This window comes from Podarcis bocagei (assembly GCF_964188305.1).
Source record: "Podarcis bocagei genome assembly, contig: HAP1_SCAFFOLD_119, whole genome shotgun sequence".
Lineage (NCBI taxonomy): Eukaryota > Metazoa > Chordata > Lepidosauria > Squamata > Lacertidae > Podarcis > Podarcis bocagei.
The window spans coordinates 97,236-123,048 of NW_027670313.1; the positions used below are offsets into that span (position 1 = coordinate 97,236).

The following is a 25,813-nucleotide window of genomic DNA, read 5'->3' on the forward strand; positions in this document are numbered from 1 at the left end:
CTGGAACACAATTGGAGTGGCTCACTGGTACCTTAAAAATCCTGGCAACAAGGGGAATTATTTTACTTAGTAAGGCGTGGGGAGGGGTGCTGAGAGTGAGTTGTAGATTGTTGGGTAATGGGGAGTGTCTTTTTATGTACCTGGACTGGTGTTGGGTGGGGATCTCTGTGGAGGTGTGAGGCTGGGGGGAATATTGATCGTGTTAGCTGTATTGATGGCTTGGGGGAGAGGAAAAGGAGGAGGGGGTCACCAGTCCATCGGGTTGAGGTGATTTCTGGTTGCTTCATTCTGCCTTCTGCCACATTGGCCTCCGCTCCCCGTTTGGTGTCGTCTGCAAATGGGATGAGCACCCCCTCAGTTCCTTCATCCAGGTCGTTCATAAAGACGTTGAACAACAATGGGCCCAGGACAGAACCCTGCAGCACCCCTCTTGTCACTTACCCCCAGGATGACGAGGAACCATGGAGGAGGACTGTTTGGGTTCGGTCAGTCAAATCCACCTAAGAGTTTCCTCATTCAGACCACATTTTAGAAGCTTAATCACAAAAATATTATGGGGGACTTCGTCAAAAGCCTTACTGAAATCAAGATGCACTATTTCCACAGCTGTTCCCTGATCAACAAAGTTTGTAACTCCATCCAAAAAAAGGGGAAGAGAGATTTCTCTGGCTTTTCTTGCTTTTGAGAAAGCCATGCTTTTATCCTGTATGTTTCTGTTGTGAAATCTTCAGATGAAAGGCACATAAATATTAAAAATGATAAAAAATAAAGATATTGACAGGCTGAAACATGTGCAAAGGAAGGTGATTTATGTATTTATTTAATTTGTCTACCACCCGACCCAGGGGTGCCAACTTGAACAAATATTGGTGGGGGACAGGTAAGGCCTGCTTTGCACAATCAAACACATGACGCATGCAGGCCATTGGAATAGCAATGGCTATCAACTGGGGAATGCCCCCTCAAATATATCATTGGGGGGCAAAACCCCCTCAGCCTCTAAGTGTAGACTCCTGTTCCCACATGTCTCAGGACGGTTACAACATAAAAACACAAAATACACATGATAACTCAACTCCCCACCACATTTTAAAAGGGCCTTAGATGTCAATCAGCCAAAGGCCTGGTTAAAAAGGTGCATATTAACAAGGCTCCTAAAGCTATAGAATGAAGGGTTTCTCCCCTGTATGACGTTTCTGATGCTTAGTGACAGCAGAGCTGTGACTGAAGCTCTTTCCACATTCAAAGCACTGATAGGGTTTCTCCCTGTATGAATTCTCTGATGGGAACTGAGATTGGAGCTCTGACTGAAGCTCTTTCCACATTCCCCACACTGATAGGGTTTCTCTCCTGTATGAATTCTCTGATGGGAAGTGAGATTGGAGCTTGTAATGAATTTCTTTCCACATTCCCCACACTAATAGGGTTTCTCCCTTGTATGAATTCTCTGATGGGAAGTGAGATTGGAGTTCATATTGAAGCTCTTTCCACATTCCCCACACTGATAGGGTTTCTCCCCTGTATGAATTCTCTGATGGGAAGTGAGATCCGAGCTCTGCCTGAAGCTCTTTCCACATTCCCCACACTGATAGGGTTTCTCCCCTGTATGAATTCTCTGATGCTTAGTGAGATCAGAGCTCACCCAGAAGCTCTTTTCACATTCCCCACACTGATAGGGTTTCTCTCCTGTATGAATTCTCTGATGGGAAGTGAGACTGGAGCTTGTAATGAATTTCTTTCCACATTCCCCACACTGATAGGGTTTCTCCCCTGTATGAATTCTCTGATGGGAAGTGAGACTGGAGCTTGTAATGAATTTCTTTCCACATTCCACACAATGATAGGGTTTCTCCCCTGTATGAATTCTCTGATGGGAAGTGAGATCCGAGCTCTGCCTGAAGCTCTTTCCACATTCCCCACACTGATAGGGTTTCTCTCCTGTATGATTTCTCTGATGGGAAGTGAGTTCCGAGCTCTTGCTGAAGCTCTTTCCACATTCCCCACACTGATAGGGTTTCTCTCCTGTATGAATTCTCTGATGGGAACTGAGATTGGAGCTCTGACTGAAGCTCTTTCCACATTCCCCACACTGATAGGGTTTCTCCCCTGTATGAATTCTCTGATGGGAAGTGAGATCCGAGCTCTGCCTGAAGCTCTTTCCACATTCCCCACACTGATAGGGTTTCTCCCCTGTATGAATTCTCTGATGGGAACTGAGATTGGAGCTCTGACTGAAGCTCTTTCCACATTCCCCACACTGATAGGGTTTCTCCCCTGTATGAATTCTTTGATGGGAAGAGAGATCATGGCTGTGACTGAAGCTCTTTCCACATTCCAAACACTGATAGGGTTTCTCCCCTGTATGAATTCTCTGATGCTTAGTGACATCAGAACTCTGACTGAAGCTCTTTCCACATTCCACACACTGATAGGGTTTCTCCCCTGTATGAATTCTCTGATGGTTAGTGAGATGGGAGCTCTGACTGAAGCTCTTTCCACATTCCACACACTGATAGGGTTTCTCACCTGTATGAATTCTCTGATGGTAAGTGAGATGGGAGCTCCAACTGAAGCTCTTCCCACATTCCACACACTGATAGGGTTTGTCTCCTGTATGAATTCTCTGATGCTTAGTGAGATTGGAGCTCTGAGTGCGGCTGTCTCCACACTCCAAATTTTTCCATGGCTTCTCCTCTCTGGGGATTTTCTCTTGTTCAGCCTTGTTCTTGATCTGCAATTCATCACAATCTGCAACGGAGACAAAAAGGGATTAGATCCTCAGGAAGAAATGAAGAAGAACTGAAGGGAGTTGGGTGCTTGTTCATTACCTTTGTTGTTTGTCATTAACCAACATATTTATTATTAGATTCTGATGGGTTGTTGAATGTTGCTTTCTTTGATATACTGTAGTGGTAAAATTGTGAAAGCCTTTTAGAAAAAAGTGCATTTCAGATGTTTGATGGCTCATAACACCACTTCTTTTGGAGGTCAGTGGATGCTCGGGTTGCAAACATGATCCGTGTGGGAGACATGTTCACAACCCGCAGCGTTCGCAACCTGCAGCGTTGCATCTGCGCATGCGTGGGTCGTAATTTGGTGGTTCTGCGCATGTGCAAGCACTGAAACCTGGAAGTAAGCCATTCCGGTACTTCCAGGTTCAGCTCAGTGCACAACCTGAAAACACACAACCTAAAGTGACTGTAACCCGAGGTATGACTGCAATACCATAATATTATATAGCAATGGAAAGATAATTTAATCAAGAATGTAGTGTGTCACAGTAAATGGGGTTGCTTGTGTGTAAATCTCCAGCCGTTCCAAACTGCTTAGGGGTGGTTGTGTCTTTCCCTGACTGAGCAGCCTTGCCGCTGCTGCTCAGTCACTAGCAGAATCCGTGAGTGGGCGTCTCCTAAATTTCCTCCAGCATAAGAATTCCTTAACGGACAACCTTCGCCTCGCCTCTCTGCGCGGAAGCCTTCTGCGCAGAGTGGGCGTGCCGAGTGGTGGTCCTCCACCCTCCTCACTGACTTCACTGGAAGAGTCTCGGAGCCTCACCTCCGAGATGCTCTCTGCCTCTCCCTTCTTCCCGGTGTCACCTGGACTTCCTTCCCCAGATGACGTTCTCTCTCTTCCCTTACTCGTTCCCTCTCCTGCAGAATCTGGGAGCCTCGCCTCTCCCCTCTGCTCTGATATCAGTTCCCTGACATCCACCTCCCTCCCAGGGCCCTCCACCCCCCCATCCTTTCCTCCGATGGTGAGGCAGGAAACCCCCGGAAGGAACTCTCCTCTCCGTCCGATGTTTCAAACACCCCTCTCCATTTGCTGCTGTCTCTTCTCTCTCCCCAATCTCCCCAGTCGGATTCTTCTCCGGACAAATCCCATTCCTCCTCTTCGGAGGCGGAAAAACCCGCAAACCTCTCCTCTTCATCGGTGGTGCCAAATTGCTCCCCCTAGAACCTCTCTGGTGGTTTGGGCTTTCTCGGATACCTGCTATGAAACTCCTCCTGCAGATACTCATCCCTAATCTCTTCTGCTGGGACCCATGCGTTTTCCTCTTCTGGCTCCCCCTCCCATGCCACCAAATATTCCACTCGCCCCCCTTTCCACCTGGAATCGAGAATTTCAGCTGCATGGCCACTGAGTTCCCTTTCCTCCATCTGTGGATGCAAGGGTGTTTCACTTTGCTGACCCAGAAATTCCCTCCCTTCCCTGAACGGTGGTGTAAAGCCTCCATCTCTTCCACAAATTTTTCAGCTGCGGGAACACTCCAACTTCCCTCCCCTTCCCCTGGGAAAGCCCTGGGGTGACACCCGTAATTCGCCATAAACGGACTCATCCCTGTGGACACATGTTCTGCGTTATTGTATGCAAACTCAGCCAGTGCTAATTTGTCCACCCAATCATTCTCCCTCTCGTTGACGTAGCAGCGTAGATATTGTTGAAGAATGCTGTTAGCTCTCTCTGCTTGTCCGTTGGTTTCGGGATGTCTGGCCGTTGAGAAACTAACCTTGACGTCCAGCAGACTCATAAGCTTCCTCCAGAATCTGGACGTAAATTGCCGGCCTCTGTCGGATAAAATCCTCAAGGGGGTGCCATGCAACCTGAAAACATGCTCTACAAACAGCTTTGCTGTTTCTTCTGCAGTCACCGCATGCGAGCACGCAATGAAATGGCACATTTTGGTCATCAAGTCAACTACCACCATTACTGCCGTTTTCCCCCTCGCTTTGGGTAAATCTGTCATAAAATCAATTGATACCACCTCCCATGGCCTCTCTGGTGTCGGTAAGGGCTCCAGTAACCCCGCAGGTGCTGTCCTCTCCCCCTTCGCTCTCTGGCAGCACTGGCACCCGCGTACATACTCCTTCACATCTTCCCTCACCCGTGGCCACCAAAACTGCCTGGTGACCAGTAACATTGTCTTATGTTGGCCAAAATGTCCCGTTGTGGGGTTGTCATGCAGTTGTTTGAGTATTCTGCTCCTCAAATTCCCCTCAGGTATGTACAAAGCACCCTTATAGTACAATGCCCCGTCCTTTACTTCAACCCCCCCCCCGAGTTTCCCCAGTAATACCAATTTCCCTGATCTTGGTTTGTGCATACTGATCATCCCTTGTCAACCCGGCCAGCTCTTGCCTCCCTACGAACACTCCCCCACACACCCATTTGTCCTCGGGTATGACATAACGCGCTTCTGGCCCTCCCTCCCCTTCCTCGTATTCGGGCTTGCGGGAGAGGGCGTCTGCTCTGACATTTTCCTTCCCAGGCACGTACCTAATCTCAAAATTAAACTTGGAAAACTCCTGTGCCCACCGCACCTGTCGTTGGTTCAGCACTCTCGCCGTTCTCCAATATTCCAGGTTCTTGTGGTCAGTACACACCTGGACTTTGTGCTGTGCGCCTATGAGAAAATGTCTCCATCGTCGAAAGGCCTCGTGAATTGCCAGCAGTTCCCGATCGTACACCGTATAGTTTTGCTCTGACTTGTTCAGCTTCCTGGAAAAGAAGGCACACGGCTTCCACTCCCCATTTCCCTGCTGGAGCAATATGCCTCCTACAGCTCTGTCTGACGCGTACGTCTCTAGCCTCATCGGCTTCCGCAAATCCACATGTAGGAGCTGCTCTTCCAACGCGAAAGCCCTCTTAAGCTTCTCAAAGGAACGCTGGGCCTCTTCCGTCCATTCGAACTTCTTCTTGCTGCTGAGACAATCCGTTATGGGTGCCGTTAGATGGGCAAAGTTCTTGATGAACTTCCTGTAGAAATTTGCAAACCCCAAGAACCTCTGCACGTCCTTCCTGTTCTTGGGAGGCTTCCATTCTAGCACGGCCTGCACCTTGCCTGGGTCCATTGCCAGACCTTTGTCTGACAACCTGTAGCCCAGGAACTCCACCTCTCGGGCATGGAATTGGCATTTCTCCAGTTTGACCCACAGCTGATGCTCCTGCAGCCTTTTCAGCACTTCCCTGACATCTTTCACATGCTGCTCCTCGTTCTCTGAGTAGATAAGCACGTTGTCCAGGAAGGCCACACAATTCTTGTACAGCAGGGACCCCAGCACGTGGTGCATGAATGCTTGAAATGTGCTGGATCCCGATTGTAATCCGAAGGGCATAACGAGATACTCAAAGGCTCCCAGAGGGGTGAACATCGTGGTTTTCCATTCATCCCCCTCCCTCATCCTTATCAAATTGTACGCCCCTCGAAGGTAAAAACCTTCCCTTTCTTTACCCTGGCCAAAATGTCATCAATCCTGGGCATTGGGAAGGTCACCGGTTCCGATACCCGGTTGACGGACCTGTAATCTACGACTAAGCGTGGTTCTTTGGAGTCTCTCTTGTCCACAAAGAACACTGGACTGCCCCCCACCGCCCTTGATTCACGTATAAAGCCCCTCTTGTCAATGAACTTCTGCAACTCCTGCATCTCCCTGTCTGACATGGCGTACAGCTTACCCACTGGTAACTGGGCCCCTGGGAGTAGGTTGATCTGACAGTCAAAGGGCCGGTGAGGGGGTAGTCTATCCGCCTCTCTCTCGCTGAAGACTTCTTCCAGGTCTGCATACTGAGGTGGTACTCTCCCCTTTTCTCCCACCGCCATCCCTGCCACCCTGGCTACTGCCATCCTCAGGGTTTCCCCTTCTTGGCAGTGCTCTACGCAGTGAGCTGACCCAAAGGTGACTGTCCGCTGGTGCCACCCTACTACTGGGTCGTGCAGTGCCAGCCAACTCATTCCCAGTAAGATAGGTGGTCCTGCTAAGGTGGCTACGTGAAAGGCAATTGTCTCAGTGTATCTGGAAACTGTCATTTTCATGGGCGGGGTCTGGTGGGTCACTTCCCCTCCCAAAAGTTCTCTCCCATCAATAGTGGTTACTTGCAGTGGATGTTCTAGGGGCACCACCTGGAGCTGGTGTTCTAGCACAAAATCCTTGCTAAAGAAGTTGCAAGAGCTGCCTGAATCCAGCAGCGCCTTCACTTTGATGGGGTGTCCGTTTGGGAGTTCTAGCACCACCTCTATGGCGATGGCTGCTCGGGGAGGGTCTGGTTTGGGCACTTCTACTGGTTGCTCGCCTGGCTGCTGTGCCCTCCTTCCTGCAGCCAAGCACTGCCGTTTCCCGGCACCTCCTTCTTTTCCTCCTCACTCCCCACTGCCCCCACCATTCCTTGCCACGCCTTCTTCTGAGGGCATGCTCTGGCAAAATGTCCCGGCTGCTGGCATAGGAAACACCTCTTACTGGTTTTCCCCTCCTTGCTGGAGTTTGAAAACCCGCGCGCACTCGCTCCTCCAATCTCCATTGGCTCCTCGGGTGGCACAGTAGACGCTGGCATGTCTGGAATGTGGTTGTCATGCCAACGCTCTGCTCTCCCTTCCCGCCTTTCCACCGCGCGCGTCTCTTGCCGGACTCCCACAGCGAGCGCCAACTTGGTCAGCTGGTCCATCGATTGAGGGCGGGGTGAGCGGGAAAGTTCGTCTCTCACCCAAGGGGATAAGCCCTCCTCAAATAACATTTGTACTGGTTGAGAACTCAGATCCCACCCAAGTTTATGGATCAGCATAGCAAATCTCGACCAGTACTCTCTCACTGACTGGTTCCCTTGCTTGCACCCCATCAGTTCTTTACGAGTCACACTCTCTTCAACATCGCTCGAGAACATGTGATCCATCGCGCTAAAAAACTTTCTCAAGTCCTTCAGAGCCGCGTTCTCCGCCGCCATTAAGGGTCGGACCCAATCTCTGGCCCTCCCCTGCAGGTGCCCCACCACGAAAGCGACTCTTCCCCCATCGTCGGCAAAGTCATCGTGCTGCAGATCCAGCGCATACTGCACTTCTGTCTTAAAAGCGTTATAATCCCTGGGGTTGCCCCCAAACGTCTGCAGAAGTCCCGGTACCTTTCTTGCGATGGGGGTAATCTTCCCCTGGGCGTCATGTGTTCTCCTTTCATCCAGCCACGCCGCTAGTAGAGCCAGTTGCTGCTCCAAGTCTCGGTTTCTCTCCTCCAGACTCTGTCCGCCTTTGGCCCCCTCTCCTGCGCCGGCTCCTCCGGTTTGACTCATGACTGTACCCCGGTCCTCTTGCACACAAGCAACGTAAAGGACTCACGGATTGCTGTCATGGGAAATGGGGTTGCTTGTGTGTAAATCTCCAGCCGTTCCAAACTGCTTAGGGGTAGTTGTGTCTTTCCCTGACTGAGCAGCCCTTTGCGCTGCTGCTCAGTCGTTAGCAGAATCCGTGAGTGGGCGTCTCCTAAATTTCCTCCAGCATAAGAATTCCTTAACGGACAACCTTCGCCTCGCCTCTCTGCGCGGAAGCCTTCTGCGCAGAGTGGGCGTGCTGAGTGGTGGTCCTCCACCCTCCTCACTGACTTCACTGGAAGAGTCTCGGAGCCTCCCCTCCGAAGTGCTCTCTGCCTCTTCCTTCTCCCTAGTGTCACCTAGACTTCCTTCCCCAGATGACGTTCTCTCTCTTCCCTTACTCGTTCCCTCTCCTGCAGAATCTGGGAGCCTCACCTCTCCCCTCTGCTCTGATGTCAGTTCCCTGACATAGTGCAACAAATTTGTTCAATTATCTGTATTCTATCAAATGTTATAGACATATAAGCAGAAAAGGGAAGCACAACTTGCTTAGGTTGACTTTTGTCAGGGTATTATGTGATTGCTATCAATTTGGTTGGTAGTTACCCAGAAAGAGATGTAAAATCGTACTACAGTGGTGCCTCGCAAGACGAAATTAATTCGTTCTGCAAGTCTCTTCGTCTTGCGAGTTTTTCGTCTTGCGATGCACGGTTTCCCATAGGAATGCATTGAAAATCAGTTAATACGTTCCTAGGGAAACCGCCTTCAGACCAGGTCCGGGGACAGTCTGTCCCCGGACCTCTTCTGAAGGCTGGGGGGGGGGGACACAAGGGCTTTTCTTCCCACCCCCAGCATTTTAAAAAAACCCGGGACAGCGGAGGACTTCTCCGCTGTGCGGGCGATCTTAAAATGCTGGCGGGCGGCATTTTAAAATCGCCCCGGGACAGCGGAGGACTTCTCCACTGTCCGGGGTGATTTAAAAGCCCCTGGGAAGGCAGGCAGGGGGGACAAAGACTTTTGCCCCCCGCCAGCCTTCAGAAGAGGTCCTGGACCTCCTCTGAAGGCGGGCAGGGGGCGAAAGTCTTTGCTCCCCCCCTGCCTTCAAAAGCCCTCAGGCAGGCAGGGGGGAGCAAAGACTTTCGTCCCCCGCCCGCCTTCAGAAGGTCTTCCCGCCCTGCCGCCCAGCTTCGGAGCACCGTTCCGAAGCCGGGCGGCGGCGGGAGGTGTTCCCTCCCCACCGCCCGGCTTCGGAGGAGCCTTCCGAAGCCCGGCGGCAGGTGGAGGTGTTCCCGCCCCACCGCCCGGCTTCGGAGGAGCCTTCCGAAGCCCGGCGGCGGCGGGAGGTGTCTCCGCCCCGCCGCCAGGCTTCGGAGGAGGTCCGAGGACAGTGGGGAAGACGCGCTGCGCTTCCCCGCTGTCCCTGAGATTTCCCTATGGGCTGTCGTCTTGCGAAGCAAGCCCATAGGGAAATCCGTTTTGCGAAGCGCCTCCAAAATGGAAAACCCTTTCGTCTAGCGGGTTTTCCGTCTTGCGAGGCGTTCGTCTTGCGGGGTACCACTGTATTAAGTGAACAAGGCTACAGGTATGAAGAAAATAGAAGAAAGATTGGGGAAAACTTAACCAAAGCTGGTCTATATTTTTGAAGAGGTATAAGAGACTCAGTCACTCCAAAATCAGACTGGTAAAGGCAGGAAAAGGTGCAGAACAGCACGTGATGATCAAAGAATGAAGAGACTGTGCCTGCATGACAGAAGAAAACCATTACATTCTTCATTAAATTATCTTTCCATTGATATATAGTTTTATGCTATTACTCCCCAAAAAGTGGTGTCATGAGGTATCAAAGCTCTGAAATACACTTTCTCCAAAAGGTTTCCACAATTTTGGCCACTAGTGTAAGTTGTTCATTTTAAAGTTAATGTACTTTTTATATGGGGACAGATTGTTATTATTAATGTTTCATATTTTTATATGTGTTGGAAGCTGCCCAGAGTAGCTGGGGCAACCCAGCCAGATGGACAGAGTAAAAATAAAAATTATTATTACTATTATTATTATTATTATTATTATTATTATTATTATTATTATTACTTCTACTACTACCTGAGATTCAATAAGCCTGGCTCTTCTCTGGGACGGATTTTGTTTGGCCCAGTCATGGCATCCCCTCCATCTCCAATGTCAGTCGTCTCTCTGGTCAACCCAAGACTGACAGCAGCAAAAACAAAAACAGAAAACTTGACAGAAGCTACTTTTCTTTCCACAAAACTCTGAAGCAAAATAAAAAAAAATCCTTCCAGTAGCACCTTAGAGACCAACTGAGTTTGTTATTAGTATGAGCTTTCGTGTGCATGCACACTTCTTCAGATACCAACACTGAAGCTGACATTTAAGATGCCTGGGCAGTTCAGACACCCAACCATGGTATAAAACGGCAGAACTGGAGGAAGATGGTTCACAGAAAAAACTGGAATTTGCTGTTCAAGGTTTATTGTGGGAGTGTTAGGTTCCCAGGTGTTGTATTGGGCGCTGCTGAGCTCTGTGGAAATGTATGAGGTTTGTCACACAGAGGTGTTTTTTGAATTTCCAGGCAGATAGGACGATCCCACAGAGAGCCTTACCAAGAGAGGCCACTATCCCACGATTCTCCTCCATGACGTCCTTATGCAGAGCTCTCTGGTCAGGATCCAGCAACGCCCACTCCTCGTCCGTGAAACAAACAGAGACGTCTTCAAAGCACACTGGACCCTGAAAGAAAAAGGGAAATGTCCTCCTCTGAAACAGGATCAATATGAGGGTTTGTCAGTTTACATGTCTTAGTGCAGAAATTATGGATCTGATATTGATCTTTTCTATTCTAGTTAGTTCAAGAGGGTTCCGGAAGCTTCTCTGTGTAAAAGAAACAAGCAGAAAGTTCCTGATCTTTCTGTTACTCCTTCAGAGAAGCTGAGTACAGCTGGGTTAAAGTGGTTCTGTCATCTCTTCTGTCAAGGTCAGGCTGACTATAAGAAGAGGCCAGAAGGAGACTGGGTTTCACTTTCTCTTTCTATACTTCTCTCTCTCTTCCTTCTGGTGTTCTGTACATAGTATGATGAGTGTTAAGGTTTAGACTTATTATAAGTTTTGGTAAATTTAGGTAAGTTTAGGTTAAGTCGGCTGCAACTGGATTTCTTATGCACAAGGACAATCCTGAACGTTTTGGATTTGTGACCATTATGCTTATTTGCCTTCAGTAGCAGTTAAAGCTCCGCCGGATGAAATACAATTGCCTCTGGTCTATTTCTGGGAATCCTGTAACATGTTTAGGTTTTACTCTGCTAACTATACATTGGAGTTCTGCCTGGATCAATACTGAGTAGAATTCCATGACAGGGTCTTCCTCCATGAAATCAGCTGCCAAAAGAGAAGGCCCCTAGCTCCCCACAGCTTTCCAAGTCCCCTCCTCTCTGGGGTTTCTGCCAAGTGATCCAACAGTGCGCCAGTGTGCAGCCTGCCTTTGCTCCTCCATTGTCAGACGTCTCCGGGCTCTGAGAGACAAGCAGGGAGGGTGGCTTATGGCAGAAGGAGAGGGAGCCATCGGTGGTTCCTCCTTCTCCTGACTCACCTCTGCCTCTCGACCTTCCTCCTCCCACTCGCCTCCTTCCTCTTCTGCCTCCGATTCTGGACTGCATTCTGCCTCAGAGTCTCCCAGCTCACTAAGCCCTGTTTCCCCTTCAGCTTCTGACACCTCCTCTTCCCAGATTCTCCCTCTTCTCCCTTTCACTGCTCATCCTTCCTCCACCTCCACTCCTTGGGCTGAGACATCTTCCCTTCCTGGTTCCCCGGCTGCTTCCTCCCACCATTCCTCTGTGCCCAACCAGTCCATGACATTGCTCCATCCCTCAGCCTCTGTCCCCACAAGGCAGCTTCCCCTGACCTGATCTGGTTCCACAGACGCTGCTTCCCTTCTGCCCCCATGAAAATACGGATCAGGAGGTCTTGCTGGCATCATTCTGTCTCCTGAAAGAGAAAACAGGTAAGCAGGATGCCAGGCGTGCCCATGTCTCTCACAGGGGAAACAGGGCATCTCTATCTACAGATGGGCCTTTCAGAAAGCCTTACCTGCTGAGTTCATTTGGACATTTGTGCCCATTTCATATGTTAGTCATGCAGAAATACATCTCTCCTCCTCTGGACCCTTCCTCCCAACTCCCCCCCCCCAAAAAAAAAACTTGATGAAAAGAACCCAGAGATTATATGGGAAACCAACAGAATGAGACCAAATGGAGAAAAACCGCCTTCTTCCTTACCCAGTGGCCTCTCTCTGGTGTCCAACGGAGGCCTCTCTGCCTCACAGGAATCCATGTCCATTTCCTCAAAACAATCCTTTTCCTGAAAAAGCAACAAGGATTCAAAACAGAGAATGAATGACAAGAAATAGCAGAAAGATAATGGAAAAGTAAAAAACTTTAAGGGTGTGAGATCTCATTCCATGGATGCCTTCCCAGAAAAAGGATGGGCCATCAGCAGAGCATTATGGGATGTTCTCCATCCTCTTTGGAGCCCCTAATAATAATAATAATAATAATAATAATTTTTCATTTCTGCCCCACCCTCCCTGGCCGGAGCCAATCTTTTGGCGGCTAACATCATAAATCTAACACAGTATACAAAGAACATAAGAACAGGCAATCGATTAAAATACTTCTTAAAATTAGTTCAAAACAAATTAAAATCTGGACAGACGGCAGTCCACTGGTATAATAATAATAATAATAATAATAATAATAATAATAATAATAATAATTTATACCCCGCCCATCTGGCTGGGTTTCCCCAGCCACTCTGGGCGGCTTCCAAAAGAATATTAAAATACTGCGATACATCAAACATTAAAAACTTCCCTAAACAGGGCTGCCTTCAGATGTCTTCTAAAAGTCTGGTAGTTGTTCTTCTCTTTGACATCTGGTGGGAGGGCGTTCCACAGGGAGGGCGCCAAGACCGAGAAGGCCCTCTGCCTGGTTCCCTGTAGCTTGGCTTCTCGCAGTGAGGGAACCGCCAGAAGGCCTTCGGAGCTGGACCTCAGTGTCTGGGTAGAACGATGGGGGTGGAGACGCTCCTTCAGATATACTAGACCGAGGCCATTAAGGGCTTTAAAGGTCAGCACCAACACTTTGAATTGTGCTCGGAAATGCACTGGGAGCCAATGTAGGTCTTTCAAGACCGGTGTTATATGGTCTCAGCAGCCGCTCCCAGTCACCAGTGTGGCTGCTGCATTCTGGATTAGTTGTAGTTTCCGGGTCACCTTCAAAGGTAGCCCCACGTAGAGCACATTGCAGTAGTCCAAGCGGGAGATAACCAGAGCATGCACCACTCTGGCGAGGCAGTCCGCAGGCAAATAGGGTCTCAGCCTGCGTACCAGATGGAGCTGGTAAACAGCTGCCCTGGACACGGATTTAACCTGTGCCTCCATGGGCAGCTGTGAGTCCAAAATGACTCCCAGGCTACGCACCTGGTCCTTCAGGGGCACAGTTACCCCATTCAGGACCAGGGAATCCTCCACACCTGCCCGCCTCCTGTCCCCCAGAAACAGTACTTCTGTCTTGTCAGGATTCAATCTCAATCTGTTAGCCACCATCCATCCACCAACCAACTGCCTCCAGACACTCACACAGGACCGTTACCGCCTTCACTGGTTCTGATTTGAAAGAGAGGTAGAGCTGGGTATCATCTGCATACTGATGAACACCCAGCCCAAACCCCATGATGATCTCTCCCACCGGCTGCATGTAGATGTTGAAAAGCATGGGGGAGAGGACAGAACCCTGAGGCACCCCACAGGTGAGAGCCTAGGGGTCTGAACACTCATCCCCCACCACCACTTTCTGGACACGGCCCAGGAGGAAGGAGCGGAAGCACTGTATGACAGTGGCCCCAGCTCCAAGCCCCTCAAGACAGTCCAGAATGATGTTATGGTCGATGGTATCAATCGCCGCTGAGAGATCCAGCAGAACTAGGAAACAGCTCTCACCTTTGTCCCTAGCCCGCCGGAGATCCTCAACCAGCGCGACCAAGGCAGTTTCAGTCCCATGATGAGGCCTGAATCCCGACTGGAAGGGATCCAAATGGTCCGCTTCTTCCAGGCGTGCCTGGAGTTGTTCGGCAACCACTCGCTCAATCACCTTGCCCAAGAATGGAAGATTTGAGACTGGGCGATAGTTGGCCATCGTGGCCGAAATAAAGATGGTTTTTAAAGAAGCAGTTTAATAACCGCCTCTTTCAGCGGGTCTGGGAAGGCTCCCTCACGGAGGGAAGCATCCACCACCCCACGAAGCCCATCGCCCAGCCCTTCCCGGCTAGCTTTTATAAGCCAGGATGGGCAAGGATCCAGGAGACAGGTGGTTGGTTTCACTCGTCCAAGCAGCCTGTCCGCAAAGATATATCACCTGCCTGATAACAAACGTTGGAAATGTAAGGAAACTGAAGGAACATTCTTTCACCTCTGGTGGACCTGCCCTAGGGTTAAGGCTTTCTGGGAAATGATATATAATGAGTTGAAAAAGGTATTTAAGTATACCTTCCCTAAGAAACCAGAGGCCTTCCTTTTGGGCATTGTTGGCCAGAGGTTGTTAAAGAAGGACCGAACTTTCTTTATGTATGCAACAACAGCAGCAAGAATACTTATCGCAAAACTCTGGAAGACCCAAGAGTTGCCCACTCTGGAAGAATGGCAGACGCAACTGATAGACTATATGGAATTGGCAGAAATGACTGGCAGAATCCGAGACCTGGGAGAAGAGGCAGTGGAAGAGGACTGGAAAAAGTTTAAGGACTATTTACAAAAACATTGTAAATTGTATGAGTGTTAAGAAGGATGCAGGACTGAAAACAACACGGCACCAGCAATTTAGTTGAAAGAAACATGAGAATAAGTGAGATTTGAGAAATAAGATAAATTTTGGAATGACATTATGTCTAAATTAAGTATTTAAGTATTTGATAAAAATGTTTAAAGTTGGGGACATAATATTTGAAAACTACAAAATAAGAGTTGAAATAAGGTGATAAATTGCTGTTTATGATTCTATAACTGGGAACGCAGGGATGGGAGATGCGAGGAAGTCCAAAAGTTTAAGAAAAGATGGATGTTAGATATTTGATTTTGTGGTGTGTTTGTTACTATATGTTTGTTTGTTTTTTGCTTTTTTCTATTGTTCTTTGTTTGTTGTATTTGGGTGAGGGTGTTATATGTGTTTGGTGAATTTAATGTTTAAAATCTTTAATAAATATCTTTAAAAAAAACAACAAGCAGCCTGTCCACATCCTCGGAGGTAACAGATTGGAACTGATCCCACGCAATTTGACTAGACAGGACTCTAGCACTCTCCCGCCCCGGCCCTGCTCCCACGGTGGCGTCTACCTCTTCCCGAATCTCAGCGACTTTATCTGCAAAAAACTTTGCAAAATCATTGCAGGAGATCATGTGGCCCGTACTGGGCCCCGATGTAGCAGGTGGTTCCGCTAAATTGCGGACCACCTAAGAAAGTCTCCTGCTGCTGTTTTCTACAGATGCAATAGAGGTGGTGAAGAAATTCTTCTTCGCCGGCGCTATCGCCACTTGGTAGGCTCGACATTGAGCTCTAACCTGTATCCGGTCAGCTTCAGAATGGGTCATCCACCACCGGTGCTCTAGCCGTCTCAATGATTGTTTCATTGCCCTCAGATCCGTGGAAAACCACAGGGCTGTCCAGGCTCCATGCAATCGGAGAGGGCGCTTCAGAGCCAAACAGTCAATAGTTCTGGTTAACTCCACATTCCAGCGGGCCACCAGGGAATCAGCTGAAAGGCCATCAACATGGCATAAAGCATCCCCTACCACTCTCTCCCCTTCATGGATCACTGCCTTGCTGTGGCGAAGGGGCTTGAAGAACTCAGAGAAGCTATGAACTATGCCGAGCAGGGCACCCAAGATGAACAGGTCATAGTGGAGAGTTTTGACCAAACGTGATCCACCTGGAGTAGGAACCGGCAAGCCACTCCAGTATCTCTGCCAAGAAAACTCCATGGACAAAGACAACAGACATATAAAAGTTATGACGCTGGAAGATGAGCCCCTCAGGTCGGAAGGTGTCCAACTTGCTACTGGGGAAGAGCGGAGGACAAGTACAAGTAGATCCAGAGCTGATGAAGCGGCTGGGCCAAAGCCGAAAGGACGCTCAGTTGCGGATATGCATGGAAGTGAAAGGAAAGTCCAATGCTGTAAAGAAAAATATTGCATAGGAACCTGGAATGTAAGAACCATGAACCTGGGTAAGTTGGATGTGGTCAAAAATGAGATGGCGAGAATAAATATTGACATCCTGGGCATCAGTGAGCTAAAATGGACGGGAATGGGCAAATTCAGTTCGGATGACCATCACATCTACTACTGTGGGCAAGAAACCCGTAAAAGAAATGGAGTGGCCCTCATAGTCAACAAAAGAGTGGCGAAAGCTGTACTGGGATGCAGTCTCAAAAATGATAGAATGATCTCGATATGAATCCAAGGCAGACCTTTTAACATCACAGTAATCCAAGTTTATGCACCAACTACTGGTGCTGAAGAAACTGAAATTGACCAATTCTATGAAGACTTACAAGACCTTATAGAAGTGACACCAAAGAAGGATGTTCTGCTCATTATAGGGGATTGGAATGCTAAAGTAGGGAATCAAGAGATAAAAGGAACAACTGGCAAGTTTGGCCTTGGAGATCAAAACGAAGCAGGGCAAAGGCTAATAGAGTTCTGTTAAGAGAACAAGCTGGTCATCACAAACACGCTTTTCCAACAACACAAGAGACGACTCTACACATGGACATCCCCAGATGGGCAACATCGAAATCAGATTGATTATATTCTCTGCAGCCAAAGATGGAGAAGCTCTATACAGTCAGCAAAAACAAGACCTGGAGCTGACTGTGGCTCAGATCATCAGCTTCTTATAGCAAAATTCAAGCTTAAACTGAAGAAAGCAGGAAAAACCACTGGACAGGTAAGATACAATCTAAACCAAATCCCTTATGAATACACAGTGGAAGTGAGGAACAGGTTTAAGGATTTAGATTTGCTGGACAGAGTGCCTGAAGAACTATGGGTGGAGGCTCGCAACATTATACAGGAGGCAGCAACTAAAACCATCCCAATGAAAAAGAAATGCAAGAAAGCAAAGTGGCTGTCCAACGAGGCCTTACAAATAGCGGGGGAGAGAAGGCAAGCAAAATGCGAGGGAGATAGTGAAAGATACAGGAAATTGAATGCAGATTTCCAAAGAATAGCAAGGAGAGACAAGAAGGCCTTCTTAAACGAGCAATGCAAACAAATAGAGGAAAGCAACAGAATGGGAAGAACCAGAGATCTGTTCAAGAAAATCGGAAATATGAAAGGAACATTTCGTACAAAGATTACCATAATAAAGGACAAAAGTGGTAAGGACCTAACAGAAGCAGAAGACATCAAGAAGAGGTGGCAAGAATACACAGAAGAATTATACCAGAAAGATATGGATGTCTCATACACCCCAGGTAATGTGGTTGCTGACCTCGAGCCAGACATCCTGGAGAGTGAAGTCAAATGGGCCTTAGAAAGCACTGCAAATAACAAGGCCAGTGGAAGTGATGGTATTCCAGCTGAACTGTTTAAAATTTTAAAAGATGATGCTGTTAAGGTGCTCCACTCAATATGCCAGCAAGTTTGGAAAACTCAGCAGTGGCCAGAGGATTGGAGAAGATCAGTCTACATCCCAATCCCAAAGAAAGGCAGTGCCAAAGAATGCTCCAACTACCGCACAATTTCACTCATTTCACACGCTAGCAAGGTTATGCTTAAAATTCTACAAGGAAGGCTCAAGCAGTATGTGGACTGAGAACTCCCAGAAGTGCAAGCTGGATTTAGAAGAGGCAGAGGAACCAGAGACCAAATTGCAAACATGCGCTGGATTATGGAGAAAGCTAGAGAGTTCCAGAAAGACATCTACTTCTGCTTCATTGACTATGCAAAAGCCTTTGACTGTGTCGACCACAGCAAACTATGGCAAGTTCTTAAAGAAATGGGAGTGCCTGATCACCTCATCTGTCTCCTGAGAAATCTCTATGTGGGACAAGAAGCTACAGTTAGAACTGGATATGGAACAACTGATTGGTTCCAAATTGGGAAAGGAGTACGGCAAGGCAGTATATTGTCTCCCTGCTTATTTAACTTATATGCAGAATTCATCATGCGAAAGGCTGGGCTGGATGAATCCCAAGCCGGAATTAAGATTGCCGGAAGAAATATCAACAACCTCAGATATGCAGATGACACAACCTTGATGGCAGAAAGTGAAGAGGAATTAAAGAACCTTTTAATGAGGGTGAAAGAGGAGAGCGCAAAATATGGTCTGAAGCTCAACATCAAAAAAACAAAGATCATGGCCACTGGGCCCATCACCTCCTGGCAAATAGAAGGGGAAGAAATGGAGGCAGTGAGAGATTTTACTTTCTTGGGCTCCATGATCAGTGCAGATGGTGACAGCAGTCACGAAATTAAAAGACGCCTGATCCTTGGGAGAAAGGTGATGGCAAACCTAGACAACATCTTAAAAAGCAGAGACATCACCTTGCCAACAAAGATCCGTATAGTAAAAGCCATGGTTTTCCCAGTAGTGATGTATGGAAGTGGGAGCTGGACCATAAAGAAGGCTGATCGCCGAAGAATTGATGCTTTTGAATTCTGGTGCTGGAGGAGACTCTTGAGAGTCCCATGGACTGCAAGAAGATCAAACCTCTCCATTCTGAAGGAAATCAGCCCTGAGCGCTCACTGGAAGGACAGATCGTGAAGCTGAGGCTCCAATACTTTGGCCACCTCATGAGAAGAGAAGACTCCCTGGAAAAGACCCTGATGTTGGGAAAGATGGAGGGCACAAGGAGAAGGGGACGACAGAGAATGAGATGGTTGGATGGTGTTCTTGAAGCCACAAACATGAGTCTGACCAAACTGCGGGAGGCAGTGGAAGACAGGAGTGCCTGGCGTGCTCTGGTCCAGGGGGTCACGAAGAGGCGGACACGACTAAACGACTAAACAACAACAACCGCTCTCTGGAAACCATTTGGATCCATTAAGTGGCGGGGGCGGAGCATCCGAATTGGTCCCACCTCCCTGCAGAGAGGAAGGGTCGCAGAGAAGTCAAGTTGCACCAGGAAGTGATCTGACCATGGCACTTCTTTCGTTTCGCTTTTACTTAGTGTCAGATCACCAACATCCATAGAGGTAAACATCAGGTCCAAGGCATGTCCGCGGCTATGGGTTGGGCCAGATTTATTCAGGGACAGCCCCATGGGGGCCATGCTTTCCATGAAGTCCCGAGCGGCCCCTTGTAAGGTCGTGTCAGCATGAATATTAAAATCCCCTAGGACAACCAAGCTAGGTGTCTCCAGGAGAACATCTGCCACAACCTGAAGCAGCTCGGGCAGGGAATCCTTGGTGCAGCGGGGAGGTCGGTACACCAAAAGGAATCCTGTACTGCCCCTATTGCCCAACTTCCAGAACATGCACTCAGAGAACTGGGTCTTCCCAATAGGACGCCTGGTGCAGACTAATGACTTCCTAAAAATCACTGCAACCCCCCCTCCCCGCCCACATGACCTGGGTTGCTGTGCGTAAGAGAAACCTGGTGGACAAGCAGCGGCAAGGACAGGCCCATCTGCTTCATCCAACCAAGTCTCTGTTACACATGCCAGGTCAAGTCCTCCATCCACGATCAAGTCAAGTAAAAATGAGAGTGGTTAATATTCGCTAGGGCCAACTACTGTTACCACTGGTCTTATAAAGGAGGTGTGAGCGGGCTAGGAAGCCTCTTTAATGCTTATTCTTGTACTGAAAGAAAAGAATCAGACTGAACTCTGAACCCTGAAGGCCTGGCAGAACAGCTCTGTCTTGCATGCTCTGAGGAAAGATGTCAAATCCCACAGTGCCCTGGTCTCTTGTGAGAGAGCGTCCCACCAGGACGGAGCCACATCCGAAAAGGCCCTGACTCTGGTCAAGATAGTATCCAGAGGAAAGTCTCCCTCACCTGCTTCCTCTCCTCTGCCTGACTCAGGAGGAAACCTTCGGCCAGGGCCACCGCCTGGGAACTGGTCTCCGCTCCGCATTCCCTCACCCAGCTCTCCATCTCCGGGGGAAGGACAGCCAGGAACTGCTCCAAGATCACCAGGTCCAGCATCTCAGCTTTCGTGTGCCTTTCTGGCTTCAGCCACTGGTGGCAAAGGTGGTAGAGTCGGCTGCAAACCTCTCGGGGTCCTTTGGCCTCCTCGAAGCAGAACTGCCTCAACTGCTGGATCTGCACCTCTGAGCGGAGGGTGCCCTCCTCACTCAGGATCTTCTGCCCAGAGTTTTCCCAGAATCCCCCACTGCTCCCAGTTTGGTTGGCATGGCCTCTTCCTGCTTCAGGGCCAGCTGGGTCTTGCTCATCCATCTGTGCTCTCAGGAAGCCTCTGAGAGATCAGAAGGAACCTTTTGGTCTTCTGCCAAGTTCTGTCCGTCTTAATGAGAAGCTCTAGCAAATCCTAGAAAGCAAATACATTGTTCTGTTACGGAATTTGTAGGTCAGGAGAAGAAACAGGATCCCTGAACAAGCATGGATGAGTCTTGCCAGGAATCAGGACTGGACGGGACCAGAGCCCAAACCATGAGATACCTTTTTGAAAAGAAAGAGGAGGAGGAAGGGGAGAAGAAGTAAGTCTCCAGCCCTCTAGCGATGCAGAATGTGGAGGCAACTGAAGGGATTTCTGGGAGATGAGTCAGCCTGGTTGCTCCTGCCTTCCAGTCAATGCATGAAATCAGAAATGACTGACAAGGGAGTCATTTGAAAAATGGATGCTTGGCTCTAGTGGGGGTCCTCATCCGGGGGTCCTCAGGAGTTGTTCTCCCCCCACCCCCACTTCTGGGCACATTTCCCCCCTGCTTCTGTCTCCTTTTCTTGCACTTGGACTCTCTGCCGCTCACAAGACAGACTCCTGGGGTGGGGTCCCTTTTTCTTTGCTCTGAGGGCCAGGTATGTATCTGGCCAACCCCCTGAGGGCCAAGTGGGCGGGGCCAAAGACATCTCCCTTGAAACTCAGAGTAAAGGATGGGTAGTTTGATGATGATGATGATGATGATGATGATGATTCTCTTAGATATCTTAACACACGCACAGCCCTTGATGCCCAGGTCCCTGGAGGCTCAGGGAGTAGCAGCGCCCATTTCCGGCTGCTTTGCCAGCAACAATCCCTTTGGGAGAGAGAGGACGTGGTCCTGGGATGCCCTGCTCTGGGTGCGAGGGGATTGCTGCCGTGGCCTCCGTGGGGAGCTGCCCTGGGAGACACTGGGAAACTGGTCCCCAATGCAGCAGCCAGACTCTGGCCTGGGATCCCTCTCTTTATTCCTGGCCTTTCTCTCCCACCTTTTTTTTTGGGGGGGGGGGGTAGTCCACCTCCTCGTCTGGTTTTGGAAAACCATTTGCAGATATTTCCTCTGTTGTGCAATGAGGCTGAGCGACGTCACACTGACTTAAAATCCCAGGAACTCCTTAGTTTGAAGAAGCAGATTTTGGGGGAGTCAATGTTTTTCTGAAGGGGGGGGGGCGGAAGGCCAACTGAGTTTGGGATCCTCTGATCTGCAGGAAGGAGAGCGTGGCAGACCTGGCCCCTCCCTGATCAGGCCCCCCCGGCCCCCTCCCCTGCTGCAGCCCTGGGACCCCCACCAGATCCCAGAGAGAGAGGAGACTCACCAGATCCCAGAGAGAGAGGAGACTCGCCAGATCCCAGGAGGGAGCAGCGAGGCAGCCCTTGCAGGAGAGACACCCAAGCAGGGAAGGACTGGGGAGGGGGGGCTTTGGCTCTGGAGGACCTGCCCCCCCCGCCCGCTTCCTGGCCTCTCTAGGAAGGCAGCTCGGTTCCCTTTAACCCTTGCAAGGCCAGTCCCCCCCCTCCTCAGCCCTCTCTCGCCCAGAATTGGGCTCTGAGAAGAGAAGCCTCCCTGGGAAAGAGAGGAGGGTCCCGGGGGGGGGGGGGACGAAGAGGAGGACACGACTAAGGAAGAAGAGGAGCCTTGCTGCCTGGGAAGCCGGAAACCTCATCCTGGCCTCTCTAGGAAGGCAGCTCGGTTCCCTTTAACCCTTGCAAGGCCAGTCCGCCCAGCTCCGCCCCCCCCCCTCCATTGCACACTCGCTTAGCCAGGGCAGAACTCTGATTTCTATTATTTTCTGCAATTCTGAATGGCTCTAAGGGGGCAGCTTCCTCCTGGCTCCGCCTATGGCAAGGGGTGCTTTGGGGGGGGCCTTTGGCTCTTGGCTGGGCTCTGAGCATCTCCCTCGGTCCCTTTTTTGGGGGGGGGCTTTGGCTCTTGGCTGGGCTCTGAGCATCTCCCTCGGTCCCTTTTTTTGGGGGGGGCTTTGGCTCTTGGCTGGGCTCTGAGCATCTCCCTCGGTCCCTGTGGGGGGGCCTTTGGCTCTTGGCTGGGCTCTGAGCATCTCCCTCGGTCCCTTGGGGGGGGGCCTTTGGCTCTTGGCTGGGCTCTGAGCATCTCCCTTGGTCCCTTTGGGGGGGCCTTTGGCTCTTGGCTGGGCTCTGAGCATCTCCCTCGGTCCCTTGGGGGGGGGCCTTTGGCTCTTGGCTGGGCTCTGAGCATCTCCCTCAGTCCCTTTTTTGGGGGGGCCTTTGGCTCTTGGCTGGGCTCTGAGCATCTCCCTCTGTCTCTTTTTTGGGGGGCCTTTGGCTCTTGGCTGGGCTCTGAGCATCTTCCTCGGTCCCTTGGGGGGGGCCTTTGGCTCTTGGCTGGGCTCTGAGCATCTCCCTCGGTCCCTTTTTTTGGGGGGGCCTTCGGCTCTTGGCTGGGCTCTGAGCATCTCCCTCGGTCCCTTTGGGGGGGCCTTGGGCTCTTGGCTGGGCTCTGAGCATCTCCCTCGGTCCCTTTGGGGGAGGGCCTTTGGCTCTTGGCTGGGCTCTGAGCATCTCCCTCGGTCCCTTTGGGGGGGCCTTTGGCTCTTGGCTGGGCTCTGAGCATCTCCCTCTGTCTCTTTTTTGGGGGGCCTTTGGCTCTTGGCTGGGCTCTGAGCATCTTCCTCGGTCCCTTGGGGGGGCCTTTGGCTCTTGGCTGGGCTCTGAGCATCTCCCTCGGTCCCTTTTGGGGGGGCCTTTGGCTCTTGGCTGGGCTCTGAGCATCTCCCTCGGTCCCTTTGGGGGGGCCTTTGACTCTTGGCTGGGCTCTGAGCATCTCCCTCGGTCCCTTTGGGGGGGCCTTTGGCTCCTGGCTGGGCTCTGAGCATCTCCCTCGGTCCCTTGGGGGGGGCCTTTGGCTCTTGGCTGGGCTCTGAGCATCTCCCTCGGTCCCTTTTGGGGGGGGGGCCTTTGGCTCTTGGCTGGGCTCTGAGCATCTCCCTCGGTCCCTTTGGGGGGGCCTTTGGCTCCTGGCTGGGCTCTGAGCATCTCCCTCGGTCCCTTTGGGGGGGCCTTTGGCTCCTGGCTGGGCTCTGAGCATCTCCCTCGGTCCCTTTGGGGGGGCCTTTGGCTCCTGGCTGGGCTCTGAGCATCTCCCTCGGTCCCTTGGGGGGGGGGGCTTTGGCTCTTGGCTGAGCTCTGAGCATCTCCCTCGGTCCCTTTGGGGGGGCCTTTGGCTCTTGGCTGGGCTCTGAGCATCTCCCTCGGTCCCTTGGGGGGGGGCCTTTGGCTCTTGGCTGGGCTCTGAGCATCTCCCTCGGTCCCTTTTTTTGGGGGGGCCTTCGGCTCTTGGCTGGGCTCTGAGCATCTCCCTCGGTCCCTTGGGGGGGGCCTTTGGTTCTTGGCTGGGCTCTGAGCATCTCCCTCGGTCCCTTTGGGGGGGGGCCTTTGGCTCTTGGCTGGGCTCTGAGCATCTCCCTCGGTCCCTTTGGGGGGGGCCTTTGGCTCTTGGCTGGGCTCTGAGCATCTCCCTCGGTCCCTTTGGGGGGGGGCCTTTGGCTCTTGGCTGGGCTCTGAGCATCTCCCTCGGTCTCTTTGGGGGGGGGCCTTTGGCTCTTGGCTGGGCTCTGAGCATCTCCCTCGGTCTCTTTGGGGGGGGCCTTTGGCTCTTGGCTGGGCTCTGAGCATCTCCCTCGGTCTCTTTGGGGGGGGCCTTTGGCTCTTGGCTGGGCTCTGAGCATCTCCCTCGGTCCCTTTGGGGGGGCCTTTGGCTCTTGGCTGGGCTCTGAGCATCTCCCTCGGTCCCTTTGGGGGGGGGCCTTTGGCTCTTGGCTGGGCTCTGAGCATCTCCCTCGGTCCCTTTGGGGGGGCCTTTGGCTCTTGGCTGGGCTCTGAGCATCTCCCTCGGTCCCTGGGGGGGGCCTTTGGCTCTTGGCTGGACTCTGAGCATCTCCCTCGGTCCCTTTGGGGGGGCCTTTGGCTCTTGGCTGGGCTCTGAGCATCTCCCTCGGTCCCTTTGGGGGGGCCTTTGGCTCTTGGCTGGGCTCTGAGCATCTCCCTTGGTCCCTTTGGGGGGGCCTTTGGCTCTTGGCTGGGCTCTGAGCATCTCCCTCGGTCCCTTTTTGGGGGGGGCCTTTGGCTCTTGGCTGGGCTCTGAGCATCTCCCTCGGTCTCTTTGGGGGGGGGCTTTGGCTCTTGGCTGGGCTCTGAGCATCTCCCTCGGTCCCTTTGGGGGGGCCTTTGGCTCTTGGCTGGGCTCTGAGCATCTCCCTCGGTCCCTTTGGGGGGGCCTTTGGCTCTTGGCTGGGCTCTGAGCATCTCCCTCGGTCCCTTTGGGGGGTCCTTTGGCTCTTGGCTGGGCTCTGAGCATCTCCCTCGGTCCCTTTTGGGGGGGCCTTTGGCTCTTGGCTGGGCTCTGAGCATCTCCCTCGGTCCCTGGGGGGGGGGGCTTTGGCTCTTGGCTGGGCTCTGAGCATCTCCCTTGGTCCCTGGGGGGGGGGCTTTGGCTCTTGGCTGGGCTCTGAGCATCTCCCTTGGTCCCTTTGGGGGGGGCCTTTGGCTCTTGGCTGGGCTCTGAGCATCTCCCTCGGTCCCTTTGGGGGGTCCTTTGGCTCTTGGCTGGGCTCTGAGCATCTCCCTCGGTCCCTTTTGGGGGGGCCTTTGGCTCTTGGCTGGGCTCTGAGCATCTCCCTCGGTCCCTGGGGGGGGGCTTTGGCTCTTGGCTGGGCTCTGAGCATCTCCCTCGGTCCCTGGGGGGGCCTTTGGCTCTTGGCTGGGCTCTGAGCATCTCCCTTGGTCCCTTTGGGGGGGGGCCTTTGGCTCTTGGCTGGGCTCTGAGCATCTCCCTCGGTCCCTTTTTGGGGGGGCCTTTGGCTCTTGGCTGGGCTCTGAGCATCTCCCTCGGTCCCTTTGGGGGGGCCTTTGGCTCTTGGCTGGGCTCTGAGCATCTCCCTCGGTCTCTTTGGGGGGGGCCTTTGGCTCTTGGCTGGGCTCTGAGCATCTCCCTCGGTCCCTTTGGGGGGGGCCTTTGGCTCTTGGCTGGGCTCTGAGCATCTCCCTCGGTCCCTTGGGGGGGGGGGCTGAAGAAGTGTGAATCTGAAGAAGTGTGCATGCACACGAAAGCTTATACCAAGAACTAACTTAGTTGGTCTTTAAGGTGCTACTGGAAGGAATTTTTTTGTTTTGACTATGGCAGACCAACACGGCTACCTATCTGTAACTTGTCCCACTATTTACTGCTGACAATACTTCTCCATTTTTACAGTGCCTCTTGAAATCCCACTAGCGTTGTGTTCGTACCACATATGTTTTTCAGATAATCTACAAACTTTC

At 51.3% G+C, this 25,813-nt stretch overlaps 2 protein-coding genes and 1 long non-coding RNA gene across 4 annotated transcripts in view; 1 reads left to right on the top strand and 2 right to left on the bottom strand.

Annotated features, from left to right (window-relative positions):
- The window catches only part of LOC308579525, a 61,849-nt gene extending 60,789 nt beyond the window's left edge, over positions 1–1,060 (top strand). The window contains exon 2 of the long non-coding RNA XR_014004518.1: positions 881–1,060. This is a non-coding gene — a long non-coding RNA (uncharacterized lncRNA). The remainder of the gene's footprint in view (positions 1–880) is intronic.
- The window catches only part of LOC308579517 (uncharacterized protein), an 83,045-nt gene extending 60,885 nt beyond the window's left edge, over positions 1–22,160 (bottom strand). The window contains exon 1 of one of the 2 annotated variants that reach the window (XM_081214079.1): positions 21,954–22,160. The gene's annotated coding sequence lies outside the window, so the exon portion shown is untranslated. Of the gene's footprint in view, positions 1–21,834 lie in introns of both variants that reach the window. The other variant, XM_081214066.1, reaches the window with a different exon arrangement.
- Positions 141–21,916, bottom strand: LOC308579519 (uncharacterized protein). Its single transcript, XM_081214086.1, has 6 exons — positions 21,808–21,916; positions 20,137–20,629; positions 12,360–12,441; positions 11,987–12,069; positions 10,692–10,818; positions 141–2,748 (listed from the first exon to the last, which is right to left on the bottom strand). The coding sequence occupies exons 2-6, from the start codon at positions 20,536–20,538 to the stop codon at positions 1,418–1,420; spliced, it is 2,025 nt and encodes a 674-aa protein (XP_081070212.1). The 5' UTR covers positions 20,539–20,629; positions 21,808–21,916; the 3' UTR covers positions 141–1,417.
- Positions 22,161–25,813: the final 3,653 nt, after the last annotated feature.

Coding starts and splice junctions, on each gene's coding strand:
- LOC308579519 (XM_081214086.1), bottom strand. CDS start 20,538: ATGGATGAGCAAGACCCAGCTGGCCCTGAAGCAGGAAGAGGCCATGCC. Junction 10,819..11,986: donor CGTCTGTGGAACCAGATCAG/GTCAGGGGAAGC, acceptor TTTTTCTTTCAG/GGTCCAGTGTGCTTTGAAGA. Junction 2,749..10,691: donor TGGGATAGTGGCCTCTCTTG/GTAAGGCTCTCT, acceptor TCTCCGTTGCAG/ATTGTGATGAATTGCAGATC.